This window comes from Bombina bombina, chromosome 5 (assembly GCF_027579735.1).
Source record: "Bombina bombina isolate aBomBom1 chromosome 5, aBomBom1.pri, whole genome shotgun sequence".
In the NCBI taxonomy this organism is placed as follows: Eukaryota; Metazoa; Chordata; class Amphibia; order Anura; family Bombinatoridae; genus Bombina; species Bombina bombina.
This window is the reverse complement of record NC_069503.1, coordinates 90,147,361-90,163,914: the sequence shown is the minus strand read 5'-3', so window position 1 is coordinate 90,163,914 and position 16,554 is coordinate 90,147,361. Positions and strand designations below refer to the sequence as shown.

At 39.0% G+C, this 16,554-nt stretch overlaps 1 protein-coding gene across 1 annotated transcript in view; it reads right to left on the bottom strand.

The window, feature by feature from the left end:
* Nucleotides 1-16,554, bottom strand: part of LOC128659954 (gastrula zinc finger protein XlCGF26.1-like) — a 472,524-nt gene that overhangs the window by 67,383 nt on the left and 388,587 nt on the right. The window contains exon 2 of the mRNA XM_053713545.1: nt 9,239-9,248. Coding sequence (XP_053569520.1) covers nt 9,239-9,248 — 10 coding nt within the window. The remainder of the gene's footprint in view (nt 1-9,238; nt 9,249-16,554) is intronic.

The following is a 16,554-nucleotide window of genomic DNA, read 5'->3' as shown; positions in this document are numbered from 1 at the left end:
CCTATACCAAATTATTCATCATTACGTGTACATTCCTTTTAAGTATTTTTAGCGAGAGCATTTTCTGATTTGAATGACTGTATTATATTGCACTTTAGAATCCGTTATGTTTTTATTTCATGATCGTATAGTTTCTAATATCATCATATGATAGTATCATCCGATGTTTATATTCCAGTGTCTGCTGTGTTCATAATTGTGTCTTTTGGCAGATTTCAATATATTTTTTTTCCTTTTGCATGACCCAATGTAATATTTTTGTAACATGTTGTATTTCTACAGCATTTCCTGTAGTTTATCAAATATCTGCATAATAATTTTTTATTGGCCATTATTTTACCTCTATTTAGTCCCCAACTAGGATCAGCACATTTTCTAGTCCTAACCAGTATGGTTTTTCATTATGACACTTGCTGTAGCTAGTTTTTATATAGTCTTTCTTGCAGTTTATCAAACTTCCGTATATATTTTCACATTGGCTACAATTTTCTCACACACATTGTTTCCTTTTGTTACTAGTACATCTGTTCACTCACTAGTTGCAATAAACATGCTCTTATCATTGCGCTACTTTCTGTAGCATACTTTTAGATTTTTTACAGACACTCTCCCTTATATCATTGGATAAATTAAAAACCCTGAACAGCCAATGAAATACAATGTGTCGGCTTAAATAAGCAGGCTTTTACTTTGTTTTTATATCATTACTTATTTTGCCTGATCAAACGACCATTGTACTAGGTCGAGAAACGCGTTTCAAATATTAAAATCCTGTTTTTGTTATCTCTTTGGAGGTGTCTGCTTTTTTAACATACTTCTATGGAAGGAATTGCATACCATTACATTGAAAGTGTTTGTTCCCAGTTCTCCAGATTACTGCCTGCTGTTTGGACATTACAGATTGGATACAAGTTCCGCCTTGATACTGGGAAGTATCCAGTAAGCTGACTACTGTAAGCTTCAGCCTGCTCGTTTGCACTTGTTCCTAGTCCTACAAGTGCCATCACAAATTGTGAGTTTTAGTCTATTTCTTCTTTGACCATATCATTTATGGATTTCACTTTGAGGCGCCCCTTTTCTTTTTGATTGAGATATAATATGTCTATATAGAAACCCTTGATATGTTATGGTTTTTTTTTCTCTGTGTTATTGGTTTGAAAATGTCATCTTTTATATACAGCTTGGCAATATAGTTATGAGTAAAGCTTATCCAGAAGATATGGATATATGTACAGATATTGTATACTTTTTGTATGGTCTGATATAAATCAAACTGTATTTTTCTTTCCATTTTTGTTCGATCTTTTCTTTTTCTGCTGATGATGCACTGTGATTCATTATTACTATTATTTGAATGTATAATATGATTATCTAATAAAAGAAATTGTTTAAAAAAATAAATAAGTGGGGTAAATTCAAATTTTTTAGCAAAGAATATATTTACAAAGCAGAAATATTCTGGCAAACAGCAAAGGCTTTTTTAAGGGGAGAAATCAAGACCTATATGATAAAGAGGAAAAGAGATATAGGGAGAAGGGAAATACAGCTAGCTAATAATCTGAAGAATAAATATACAGAATATATTAAAAATCCTGACAGAGCCCACTGGCTGGAATATCTGAAGGCAAAAGAAGCAATAGAGTCTTTCTTAAGTCAACAATTAATTCAATCTGATCTTAAAAATAGATCCACATTTGATAAACTTGGCTCTAAATATTCTAAATACCTAGCTAATTTACCTAGAAGCAGGAGAAAGAAAAATTATATAGGAGCTATCACATCTAGGGGGACAAGATACACCTCCCCAAAGACATACTGACTCAGTTTTATCTATACTATCAACAATTATATGCTGCAGAAGAGGTTAACAAAAAGTAAAAGAAGGACTTCTGGGAAAAGGTTCTCCTACTCAAAATTTCAGAGGAACAAATAAATTCGCTAAATAGAGAAATTACAGCTGAAGAAATATTAAACTCAATACATAAGCTATCCAATGGTAAGGCGCCCGGTCCAGACCAGATTTTCTTCCTAATTGGAAAGAGCCCACAGCTGCATTCATTACTTTTGTGAAATAAGAACCTGGCCACCAGGAGGAGGCAAAGAAACCCCAGCCAAAGGCTTAAATACTCCTCCCACTTCCCTCATCCCCCCAATCATTTTTTACCTTTCGTCCCTTGAGGTTGGCAGAGAAGTGTCAGAAGTTTAGTTAGTCTCTTATCGAGGGTAGTACTCTTCGGAATGGGACGGGAGTTTTAAGTAGTCCTGTCAGCCTCTCAGTGAGAGCCTGGATGAAAGTTAGAGTCCAGAGATGCAGGGAGAGTCTTTCTGCAAAACCATCCCGACTCATTTTAACAGCTCCACCAGCAATCGGCATTGGCGAACTTCGCTTCGCTGCCTGCTTTCTTCTCTCAAGTCCATGTCGGAGGCGATGCTACTATCTATCACACTTGAAGGGCCGTGTTCCTGTTCCACGGCGTAGATTCCGGTAAGATTGTTTCATTTTACTACTTCAAATGTACTTTGATTATTGTGTTGCCTGTAAAATCTCTGGCGGGATTTTAATGTAAGAAGTCAAGGGTCTCAGTGAGGCACCTTTTTAAGATCTTGGAATCAAGGGTTAATACCTCCTTAGGGGGTTAGTGAACAGGTTAGGGTTTTAATCATGTTTGGGAGGATAGAAAAACAAGGGGCGCCAACATAGTGTGAATCAGTTTGGAAAACTGGAAAACAGTAGTTATAATAAAATCTACTCACAAGTGGAATGGCACCTAGAACCAACTGGGTGCATACAGGCAGGCTGACATTCAGGACCAGCAGTCAGTACGCTGGGGGTCTCACCCGGGAGACCTGTGGGTGGGTTAGATGAGGTAGATGGAGTCGGCTGTGTGTCGTCTGGTGAGCCGGATCGCCACTGTGGAAGTCCAAAGGGCTGTGTTGTTTATCCCAAAAGGGTAGCTGCTCACACGATCAGCCTTGTTTCCAAACGAGTTTCCAATGTCAGTGTATGGAACAAAGGGATAAAAACCAAACTGGGTATAACCCCTGCAAACTGTGGTAATATTAAAAAGGCACAGAAAACCGGGTCTGTCTAAAAACAAGTATTTAATTGCTACGCGTTTCTCAGTCCGTAAAGGACCGTTTCCTCAGGCATCAATTTTGATTAAAATCAATTTTAATCATGTTTCTTATGTGATTCAACCTGCTGTTGTGTAGTGTTATTGGCTTATGGCTGGAACATAGGGACCTTGAAGGTGACGCAACCTTATGGTTGGGTGTGCTTTTTTGGACTAGACGGTTCACCTTGTGACAGGGCGTGCTGATGTTCGGTTTTCCATTTCCGCACTAATGACTGTGTGGGGACAAAGTAACTCTTTTCCGCTGGTATCTGGTCATAGGAGGTGGTGAGTGCCCCAGCCATTGTGGGTGTCAGGTGCCATTAGTTTTTTATATATAGTCCTTTTGATTATCCAATTATGGAGGATTCTGATGCTGAGACTGTTCTAAATTCAGATTCGGATTCTTCATCCTGTGAAGAATGCATTTTGGTCCCATTGAAACAGGTCAATCAGTTATGTCTGTTATGCCATCTTAGAGCGTCTGGTTTCTCGGGCTCGGGGAACCAAGGGTCTGCTGAGCCATCTGCCTCTGGGGCCCTGTCCCTTTGAGAAGCGAGTTCCCTACGGCATCCTCCTACTACACATGCGGGTAACCCAGATGATATTTAGTCCTCCGTACAGGATGGTTTGTTCCCCCCGGAGGTTGCTGCACGTTTTCGCTTTAACATATTTTTGGCGATTATTCTTCTGCAAAGTCCAGATGTTTATTTGTGATTGTGCTCGTGCCCTATTGTCCCGGGTCTATCGACCTTGGGAGGGCCTCTACAGTTCCCTACGGGTGTGGCTGTCCCTGAGTGTTGTGCCTTTCGCTATAGAATAGCGCGCCTATGCGTTTTACTTAGACATGTTTTCCAGTTATTAGAGGATCCTATCCTTAACGGATACAGGAATCCACAGTCTTCCACTTCGAATGTCTCACCTCAATAGACATGAGGGGATGATGTATTCTCCTGATTGTTTAATTACTAAGATCTTTCCCAGATTTTGTTGGAAGATCAGGATTTCACTTGGCTGGTCCTGCAAGTGTCTGGTTCTTCCTGTGCGTTAACCTATGGGTTGCCTTATATTTTCTTTTCATCCTGTTACCATATCTTTTCATTTTAAATATTTGTTTTCCTTCGGGGACTTCTGGGATCGATTTCTATCTGGTTACTTCTACGGAAGTTGTTTAAGGACATGTTAGTCCCAGGTTTGTCTGTTATGTCTTCCCCTCTGAGGGAGGTTTTGGGCAATTGACAGTTATGACCCCGGCTGCGTCTGGTCCTGCTGGGATTCAGATCTTCTGTCTCAAGCCTTATTTGTCATGTGGCGCCTGTTCTGCCTGGCTGGTCCGGTGGGATGCTGAACTTCACTTATTCTCGTTATTTGTTTTTTGTTTGTTTTCACAAACTCGACTAAGCATTCTATAATGAGGTCTTTTGGGGTCCAGATGGCAGGGAGGATTGTGTTAGTCCTTTTCAGCCTGCAGCCTGGTGACCGAGTCAGTGGAGTTCCGCTGCATCACTCTCTTGCTCCGATTCTTGGGTCTAGAATTTCTCTCCTCTGGGGGAGGTTTGGGGGCTTAGCGCCTCTTGCTGCCGTTTTGGGTAATCTTGACCTTCTAGGGTATCCTAGGTCTGGTCCCTGAGGTCCCCTCTAGGGGATACTAGGGAGTGTTTGCCTCTCCGGTTCTTAGGGAATCTGGTTTAAGTTGTGCTGTTCCCTGTAGGGAGATTAGACATTGTGGTCTTCTTGGGCTCCACCTAGGGGTTCTTCCTGGTTCTTGAAGATTTTCCACGTCCTTTTCCATCCCTCCGTGTTGGGAGGCAAGGTGGAGACTTGTATTGCTCAAGTGTTTTGTTCTTGAGGGATCACTTTGTTTTTACGGGCTCTGGGACTTTTGTGTCCTGCTGGGGTTTGTTCCTTAGCTCATTGGAGCATAGGGTTCTGTCAAGGGGTAGTCTCATCTTTGGGATGGGACTCGCAAGTTCTTTCTGTCCGACACCTCTGTCTCATGTGTCGTTGTCCCGGAGATCTGTTTTTTATTGGATGGGGGGATGTCAGTCCAGAGCTTCTGGTCGTTTTGGGGCTCGGGTTTCCTCGCTCTGGGTATTCCAGTAGGTGGGGGTGTTCCTCTCAGCAATTCCTTTTGGATCCTTTTGCGGTCTGTTGGGATCGGGGGTGGGCCCAGGGTTTCCTTGTTAGTGGTAGTTCAGTGGTTTGATCATGACTACTTCTAGCCTGTTAGAGATCCAGGATCACAGGCTCAATTCCTGGCAGGGCTGCTCCAGCCCTTCATATTATGAGTCTTGGGTTCATCATGGACTTTCTAATGCCCAGTTTTTCTGAGTGCCCACGCTCTCCCAAGCGGTTCTTTATGCTTATGGTTGGGTTTCCCTTGGTTTGCCGTCTTAGCCTTTTGGCTTTCTGCTCTCTTGAGGAGTTGCTGCTGCGAGTGCACCTGTTAGGTGCTAGCAAACTATTGTGAGAGATTCTGTCCTTTGCGTTGAAGTTCAGCTCTCGGCCCCTTGTGGCCTTGCATCCTGTGGGCAGGTACTTCTCCTTTCAGTCCCCTTCTTCTAGGGGGGTTTGTCTCCCCTTGCCGGAGTGTGGTCCGGGTTGAGTTCTCTTGTCTTCAGGAGGTTGGGACAATGGGGTCGCCTTGTTCTGAGAGCCTGTTTCTTGGGGTTACTCTGTTCCACCTGGTATCTGGGTGGAGTTTTAGCAGAATCTATTGTTTGCTTGTCTATTTTGTTCTGGGCACTTTCGTAGTAGCTGTGCCTTGTCTCCGCTCCTGTCATTGAGCGGGGGTGGGACTCTTCTATTCCCTGGTTTCAGACCTGGCTGGCCTGTCTGGCTGTATGTTGGTGCACTGTGGTTTGTACCTAGTATGGCGGATCGAGTTTCTGATTCTGCTGTTTGGCTCTTGAGCTGTAGCACCCTTAGTAGTTGCATATGGTTCCTCATTGAGGTTCTCTCTGAGACCTCTGTGGGGTTCTGGTGGTTTTGCCTCAGTGTGTACCCTCCTTCGGGGGGGTTTTGCAACTTAGGTCTATTGACTGTTCTTGCCTCTAGCATGTCCTTTTCTGGGCAGTGTTTTCTCATCTGGGTCTGTTGTGGGAGCATTTTTCCTGAATCTTCAGTGTGCTGAGTTCGGCCCTTATCTCTGTTTTCAACTGGTTTGACGGTTGGCTTGCTGCTTGGCAAGTGAGGTTCTTCCTTTCAGCCTGCTGCAACTGTTGTGCTTGCGGCATACTAGCTGGCCTCCTGTTGCTCGATGTTTGGAGATATTTTTCTCTGTTCTCCTGTTCGGTCTTGGCCCTTGGAGTTCTTTAGTTCAGTAGTTCGGATGTTGCCTCCCCCTTGTTTTCTGGTCGGATGAGCCTCGCGAACTGGGCTTGTTGGGGTTCCTTTTCGTACGGGGGTAAAACTTCCAGTTATTTTTTCTGCTCTACTTGCTTCTCCCTTATGGGAGTTGTCGGTTAGGGTTCCCTTTGTTGGTAAGGGGTGTGTGGCTGGGGACTCCCTTTTGGACGACAGGCGTCTCTTGGACTGTTATCCTAACTAGTAGCCCCAAAGGAATCCCTCTTGGTAGGGTCATTTGTTTTATCTAGGGGCCCTGTGAATTGTTGTTATATAATGAAAAGGAAAAAGGAAAAAATCAGCTCAATTAAATAAAAAATAACAAAGGACGAACTGTTTGATAGTTACAACACAGCTTTTGGGACTTTGTGAACTCTGACTATATACAGATTGGACCAGTTTAATTTGTAAGACGCCTTGGAACTGTAAGGGTTTATTGCTTTCAGCTCTCACAGGTTAATGTCTCTTCATTCAGTAGAAATCTTGTGGGAAACCTTCTAAACCCTTGGAATCTTTAGAGAGAGCCCTAACTTTAGAAGCTTTTATCTGAAGAAAATATTCTCACTCCCAGGTTTTATACCTAACTTTTATCTTATGCAGCTAGATAATCAATTAGTAGCAATTAATAATATTACTCACTATTAATACAGCATACTGCGCTCTTAATTTGATCCAGAGGTATATAAGCAAACATCTTAAGATTAATGGGGCTAAAACTGTTGTATTTACCATATTGTTATATATTTGTTTGATATTATTGACACTTTTTTTGTGGCAGCATAAAATAATATATTTTGAATTTAAGTAAGAATAACTTAGTTCTTTACTGCAAATAAGTGTCTTTTTATCTCCGGCCCCGGAGATATTGAATAGCACTGCTAAGGCACGCAACAGGTTGTTAGGCTTTAATGTTAGGCAAACCATTTCCTTTTTGTTCACTTTAGTAGGATCCTCTATCCATGCTCACAGTTTTCTTTTCTTTTTTTCTTTCCCACCAAGCACATCAGTTCACTACTTTTTCCCAATAGAGTATCAAAAAAAGAAAAAACACCACACAATAGTGTCTATCCAAAAGTGTTCTTATACTTTAAAGTAAATTTGCACATTACATATTTCTCCCTCTCTGTTAAACAGACATATCCACCTTACACGCGCTCACGCATATGTGTTTTTCTCTGTCACTCAGACCCAGTCCTCATTTCACTAGTTCACTTTGAGACAGTGTAATTCCACTCACCTATATTATATTCTTTTTTCTTTTTCTCTATTCACCTTTTAATGGAAAGGTTTGTCACACAAGGCAGGTAAAGTTCACCGATAATGCCTACCAAATCTAAAGAAAAAAAAAGCAAAATTGCTGAAGCTAGTATTGATGCAACTAATGAAATCCTAACTCACACATATGACCCTCAAACCTTGATATCTCGGTTGAATCTACTTTTTACAACCCCAATTTGAGGCAATTAAAAAAGATTTATCAAATATTTCTGCTAATTTAGACGCTTTGTCAGCCGAGGTGAAGCAATTCTCCTCTAGATTGACAGAAGCAGAGAATAGAATCTCTGACCTTGAAGACTTAGTTAACACTCAAGATAATGTCCTTGCTAAACAAGAAACAAAGATACAAAATTTACGATTGCGCCTAGAAGATATAGAAGATCATTCTAGACGCAATAACTTAAGAGTTGTGGGTCTCCCTGAGACTCTAGAGTTTGAAAATCTTTTAAATTATACTGCTAATACTCTTCCCCAATCATTAGGATTTTCTCTGTCTAAATTACCGCTACAGATAGAAAGAGCACATAGGGTTGGGCCTATGAAGTACAATGAGGATGGTTCTCTAAGAAGTAGAATTTGTGTATTTAAGTGTTTGAGGTTCCAAGATAAAACTGAATTATTCAGTCTATATAAGAAAACTGAGACACTTACTATTGCAAATAAAATAATTATTTTATTCCAAGATTTTTCAAATGAGACTGCCACAAAAAGGAGGACTATGGCCCCTTTTTGTACACAATTAATCAATAAAGGTGTAAAGGCTTGTATGGTTTACCCCACCAGAATTATCATAGAGAAAGATGGGAGTAGGATAACTTTAAATACAATAACAGAATTTAAGGAATTTATTGTTAACCTTGAGAACCCATAAAGCGAGAGAGATATCATAACTCAAGAGCAAGATATCTCTAAGGAGGTCTCTATTTATCTCCCATTTGTTTCGCTATTTCCTTTGTATTGCCCTTCTTGGATATGAGTATAAGGCCCACGAGATTTTGCACACACTATTTTTAAGTTTTTTCATCCCTGACATTGCCCCTCTTTTTTTTATTTTTTGGCTATGTCTTTTTTTTTTTTTCCTGGCTCTCCCCCTCTCTCTTCCCCTTGCCGTTGTAAATAGGCTTTTAATTGATGATATATTATAGATTTACCTGAAAATCTTAAAATACTGTCCTAGAACGTTGGGGGGGATTTCTTCCCTGGCTAAATGTAAGTTAATAATAAAAACTCTAGATAATCTCCGCAACGAAAGCCCCACAGTAGATCATTCTGCCAAACTAAACGAGTATATCACAAAATCCCCGACACCCTCACTGACAGAAGATCAAAAAAATTCACTTAACAACCCAATAACTTCTCAAGAAGTCCAAACAGCTATTAAGTCCCTTAAAAATGGGAAAAGCCCAGGGCCAGACGGCTTTACGGCCAAATATTATAAAACCTTTTCGGATATACTGACACCCTATCTAACTATGATTTTCAATGAAGTAGCTGACAATAACCCCTTCCCACCTACAATGCTAGAGGCACAGGTGGTTGTGCTTCCGAAACCAGGCAAACCTCCAAACACACCTATGAATTTCCGTCCCATCTCCCTCCTGAACTTTGATGTAAAATTGTACGCGAAAATTTTAGCTACCAGAATAAACTTAATCTTACCCTCCATCATACATATTAACCAAGCTGGCTTTACACCCTCTAGAGAAGCTAGGGATAATACCACCAAAATATTAGATCTTATGGAATACGCCGCCACCCAAAAGATCCCATCAGCATTCTTAGCCATGGACGCAGAAAAGGCCTTTGATAGGCTAGACTGGTCTTTTCTAAAACAAACCTTACACACATTCGGCTTCCCACAACAAATTATAGGGAAAATATTCGCACTTTATAATAACCCACAAGCCAAAATTAAATTAAACGACTCTATCTCCCCCCCTTTCAACATTAAAAATGGAACACGACAGGGCTGCCCGCTTTCTCCACTTTTATTCATACTAGCGATGGAGGTGCTTGCCTCCCACATCAGACACAATACCAACATTCTTGGAATGGAGATCGGATCTGCTACATATAAAATAACCCTTTATGCGGATGATATCTTCTTAACGCTAAAGGATCTCGAAGCATCGCTACCACCCCTGTTACGTACGTTACAAGCGTACGGATCATACTCCAACTTTAAAATCAATATCTCAAAATCCGAATTATTGGCCATACACCTACACCCTAATGTAATAGAGAAAATACAACAAAACTACCACTTTCGCATACAACCTAAAGCAATAAAATACCTAGGGGTATACATCTCGCAGTCTATAGAAACCATAGTCTCCCTAAACTATAAAACCCTTAACTTAACAACCCTAACAACCCTCAACTCATGGAAATGTAAACCCCTCTCCTGGCTAGGAAAAATCAACGCGATCAAAATGATTATCCTGCCCAAAATCCTGTACTATTTACAAACTCTCCCAGTTCCCCTCCCTGCCCGTCTATTATTCTCCCTACAAAAACAAATAAATGGTTTCATATGGTCGCATAAAAGGCCTCGCATCGCTACTTCCACCCTATACCGCCCGAAGGAGCTAGGAGGGATCGGAGCCCCAAATCTACTGCGCTATAGACAGGCAGTTTTCCTAACGCGAATTGCTGACTGGTGCAAACACAACATGAACAAGGAATGGGTACAGTTAGAGCAGTCACTCTCAGACTGCCACTATATGTGCGGTAACTGATGGATCCCTAACGCCCAACGTAAACTACTTCCCACAACCCCTAGGCTAGTACATGAAACCTTCAGACAATGGGACAAAATCCTCCAGAAATATCCCACAGTCTCCACCACATATTCCCCTCTGACTCCAGTTAGCAAAAACACACCACTTCCATTCCTGAAAAGAATTCCCGACACATCCCAACTCACCCCTTTTCTACAAAGCTCAATCCCACACCACCTTCTCTATAATGAAGGCGAAATCCAACCACAACAGACACTATGTGATATCCTCGGGGCTAACTTCCGAAACTGGTACACTTACACACAACTGAAACACTACCTAGCAACACACACCTCCAGACTCCAATTTAAAAGACAACTCTCTCAATTTGAAGCAATATGTTTTCACTCTCACCCACAGAGAGGAATTCTATCTTTAACATATAAAATACTATCGCGAGTGTCTCACTTGACACCCCCTACATATGTAGCTAAATGGGAAAAAGACTTAGGGGTTGCCCTGGACCCACCAGATTGGAATACCATCTTTCACCAGATGACAAAAGCTTCATCATCCATCTCGATGCTGGAAATGAATATCAAACTGTTAAGCAGGTGGTACTACACTCCAGTTCGTTTGCACCATATATTCCCCAACACGACCACCATGTGCTGGAGGAACTGCGGAGAGCCAGCTACTTTTGCACATATCTGGTGGACATGCCCGACAGCATCATTCTTCTGGTGCTCCCTCAGACCAGAGATTGAAAAAGCTATGGGTGCACCACTTCCGTTTACCCCATGGGTTTTTCTTTTCAACAAATTCCCCAAAATTTCCTGCAAACTAAAACGAACACTACTCACAATTATGATCAACTCTGCTAAAAGATTAATCCCGCTTAATTGGGGGACCTGCCATCCCCCGTAGTCTGGAAATCCAGGGTGACACACTTTCTACAGCTTGAGAAATACCATTACACCAACACTAGACGGGTAGAAGAATTTCACAACATATCATTTCTATGGGAAGAATATATCAATAGCCAATAGTAACCTACTCCCCAGCTCAACCCTACTAATCTACTATAAAATGCACTCCCGTATGCAATATCCCTACACTCAGACTCTAAACACACTCACTTCACAGGGCTACCTCATGACAGTCAGAAGGAGGTCATAGACATTCCCGCAATGGTCATTCCCGTCACAATCACATTCACTGTATGCCTTTATTTTTGAGTGTCGGCTGATTGGTATCTGTTGCCTAATCCAGTAATAATAATCAACCTCGAGTCCTACTGTTTTTAAACCTTATTGTCTAATTGTAACAAATAATTATCTATTGTAACACTTGATGTTAATTGGACAGTTCTTCTAATGTTTTTCTTTGTATATTTTGGAATTATCCCAATAAAAGAATTAAAACATAAAAAAAAAAAAAAAAAAAAAAAACTCTAGGTAGACTTAGGCCAAGCATTGTTTTTCTCCAAGAGACACACCTTAAAAACTTAAAAATACCCAAGCTTAAATCTAAATGGGTGTGAGAAGTAATAGGAACACCCTGCATAAGTAGGAAAAGCTGAGTTGCGATTCTTTTTTATTTTATTTATTTTTTATATATTCTTTTTATTTGGAAAAAAAAATATTTTCAACAATACATCGTCAATATGCAATGATACAAGAGTGTTCAATATGTCATACAAAGATTTTAACTGATTTTTAGAGCTCTCCTTTAGCGGGACAAGTTCATTTCATCCGGGCTAAAAGACAGGTATGTCCATGTGAAGGAATATTACGGTCAGGATAGTGTAGGACATTAACCTTATTCATACAGATTGGGAAGCACAGTGGAGAGAAGCAGGTTATGAGATGTTAAGCTCCATCTAGATGAGTCAGAGGACAAAAGCCCCTAGTGGCTACCTTCTAAGTATAGTGCAGAGATATTGAACAAAATAACTGTCTAAACCTTGAATACTGCTAAAACAAAAGAAAAAGAAACACATAGAATGAGTTGCGATTCTTATAAAGAATTGACATATAATATTACAAATATTGAGATGGATACAGATGCTAGATATATAATTCAAAAGATACAAATAAACAAGTCCAAATTAATATTGTGTAATTTATATGGACCCACTAGATTCTCCCCCTTATTCTGGCATAATATGAAGATCAAACTATTCCCTTTTATAAATCAAAACCTTGTTATAGACGGTGATTTCAATATGTCCCTATGTTCAGAGCTAGAGAGATTTAGTATAGAACAACGAACCCGTTATAGTAACCATGCGAAATATTTAAAAAAATTCTGCAATAAGCTAAAATTAATAGATATATGGAGAACCAAGAACCTGGATAAAGTTATATATACATGTGAATCTAAATCTTTTAAAACATTTTCTCGAATAGATTATATCTTAATTTCAGAATCCTTATCAATTTAAATCAGCCGCATATAAATGAAATAGTGGTCTCTGATCATGCAATCATATCTCTCAACTTTGATACTTTAGTAAAGTTAAAGATAGAAGTAACAGCTTCTTTTTCCCTAGATATTTGTATAATAATCCAAGATTTACTAATTGGCTAAGACAGAAATGGAAAGACTACTGTACCTTTAACATTGGCCAATACAACCAAATAGAAAATTTCTGGGAGGCCTCCCAGGCTGTTTTAAGAGGGGAAATTAAAGCATACGTATGCGCCAGGGGAAAAAAAGTGAATGCGATTGAGAAGCAAAAAACTAATCGGGTTAGAAATAATGATAACTGGTGATTATATATTAAAGCGCGTCAGGAAAGAGATATTATCCTAAAACAAAAAGCCCAAGAAGAAGATTCCAGAATGAATATCCATTTTAGGGCCTTCCATGGGTGCTCGGCCAGATATTTGGCTACATTCGTTAGAAATAGGAAAAATAAAAACTATATATTAGCAGTTAAAGAGGGAGATAAGAGACATACAGATAATCTAGAGATTACTATCATCAGAAGAGATAGCAGAAGCTATAAAAAAAAAGCTAAATTAAACAAAGCAGCAGGACCAGATGGCTTACCAGTAGAATATTTTAAAATTTTAGTGATAGATATGTTACCCATTCTAGAAAAACTTTTTAATTATTATTTTGTATTAAATATGCCCATTTCCAATTACTTTTCAGCTGCTAATATCTCATTGATACCTAAAAAAGGGTAAGACCCTGAAGACCCGGCTTCATTTAGACCGATATCTCTGTTGAACGCTGATTACAAAATACTAACATCTATAGCAGCTTCCAGGCTCTCCCAGTGTCTTGCTAAAATTATTCACGCAGATCAAACAGGGTTCATGATATCTAGAAACTCTTCAAAAAATATCAGAAAAGTCATTACGTTTATAGATTATATTTGGTCTTTAAGGGGAACGAAGGGTATACAATTGTATCAGGATTAAGCAATACTTACACTCGATGCTGAAAAGGCTTTTGATTCGATTAGTTGAAAGTATCTATTTAGCTTGGTGTCTCAGTTTGGCCTTCAAAACCAATTTCTCTGTTTTATCCGTAATTTATATAAAAACCCTATTTCTTATTTGCTTGTTAATGGCTCGCTTTCTTAAAAAATTATCATGGGTAGAGGTATGAGACAGTTCTGCCCATCATCCCCACTTCTTTTTAACCTGGCCCTAGAACCTCTTGCTATATGGCTCAGGAATATAATTCCAGGAATAAAGATAGGGCCAGATAGTTTAAAAATCTTGTTTTAATGCAGATGACTTATTAATCTTCCTCCAGAATACTGCACAAATAATCCCACTAATTCTAGATACTTTAAAGTTCTTTTCTACTTTTTCAGGATATAAGATAAATTGTAATAAGTTTGAACTTATGTGGTTAAATAAAACAAATATTAGTCTTCAGTAGGTTCCGTTTAAAATTACGGAAACTCTTTTGGTATTCAGCAAATTGTCATCCGCTTATTCAAAAAATCATAGCAGACCTGGAAGTTTGGTCTTCTTTCCCTCTCTCAATTTTAGCGCGTGTAAATTTAATTAACTATAATCTTTCCTAGGTTATTGTATCCAATGCAGAATCTCCCTTTACTTATTAGTACTCAAGATTTATGGAAAATTCATTCGGCTTTCTCTAGATTCATATGGAAAGATAAGAAACCTCGAATTGCTTTGAAAAGGATGTCACAACCGTATAAAATGGCAGGGTTCGCGTTGCCCAACATCTATCTCTATAATATCACTACACTAGCTAGGATAGCCATAGATTGGATGACAGATATAAATATTTTTTTCTTCTAATGATATGGAAAACGTCATGGTACAGCCCTTTTCCCTTAAAGCGATTTTACATTGTGTGCCTAAAAAGTTACCGGGAAATATAGATAGTTTAGTATCCATCAAAAATATTATTATAGCATGGAATAAACTCTGTTCTATACTTGGTATGGCTCACTCTTATTCAGAGTATCTACCAATCATAGGGAATCCGAGCTTTATACCAGGAGTTAACTATGAGATCTTTAAAAAATGGGCAGCTAAAGGCCTCATATATTCACCAAGTAGTAATTGATAATGGCTACATGGCAACCTTCGAGTCCCTTTCACAACAATTTGATCTACCCAGAAATAGTTTCTTCGCATATTTGCAATTAAGACATTATGTAGATAGTATGAGAAATAACAGGATACAATTTGAGGCTTGATCTGATATTACATTATGTATACAACAATATATAGTAGGTGTTACATCCATCTCCCTTTTATATGATATTTTACTCGCTAAACAAAGCCTGCTCTTCTTTAATAAGATTTATGATAGATGGAAAAAAAAAATCTGAATATTGATCCTTTTAGAATGCATACAAGTTTAAGGGTTACAACAAAATTAGTTATATCTATGAGCTGGAAGGAATCTCATATTAAACTTATTAATAATTTCTATATTACCCCAGCGCAAACAGCTAGATGTCCTCAGTGTTCCTACCCGAAAGCGGATGTCCTTCATATGTTCTACTTTTGCCCTAAGATGATGCAGAGCTGGGAAAAGCTTATTTTCTGGATTAACCCCTTAATGACCGGACCATTTTTCAATTTTCTTACCCTTAATGACAATGGCTATTTTTACATTTCTGCAGTGTTTGTGTTTAGCTGTAATTTTCCTCTTACTCATTTACTGTACCCACACATATTATATACCGTTTTTCTCGCCATTAAATGGACTTTCTAAAAATACCATTATTTTCATCATGTCTTATAATTTACTACAAAAAAAATAATAAAATATGAGGAAAAAATGGAAAAAAACACACTTTTTCTAACTTTGACCCCCAAAATCTGTTACACATCTACAATCACCAAAAAACACCCATGCTAAATAGTTTCTAAATGTTGTCCTGAGTTTAGAAATACCCAATGTTTACATGTTCTTAGCTTTTTTTGCAAGTTATAGGGCCATAAATACAAGTAGCACTTCGCTATTTCCAAACCACTTTTTTTCAAAATTAGCGCTAGTTACATTGGAACCCTGATATCTGTCAGGAATACCTGAATATCCCTTGACATGTATATATTTTTTGTTAGAAGACAACCCAAAGTATTGATCTAGGCACATTTTGGTATATTTTATTCCACCATTTCACCGCCAAATGCGAGCAAATAAAAAAAAAACTTTACATTTTTCACAATTTTAGGTTTCTCACTGAAATTATTTACAAACAGCTTGTGCTATTATGGCACAAATTGTTGTAAAAGCTTCTTTGGGATCCCCTTTGTTCAGAAATAGCAGACTTATATGGCTTTGGCATTGCTTTTTTGTAATTAGAAGGCCGCTAAATGCTGCTGCGCACCACACGTAAATTATGCCCAGCAGTGAAGGGGTTAATTAGGTAGGTTGTAGGGAGCTTGCAGGGTTAATTTTAGCTTTAGGGTAGAGATCAGCCTCCCACCTGACACATCCCACCCCCTGATCCCTCCCAAACAGCTCTCTTCCCTCCCCCACCCCACAAATGTCCCCGCCATCTTAAGTACTGGCAGAAAGTCTGCCAGTACTAAATAAAAGGAGTTTTTTTTTTTTTTTTTATAAAAAAAATAAAATATTTTAGCTGT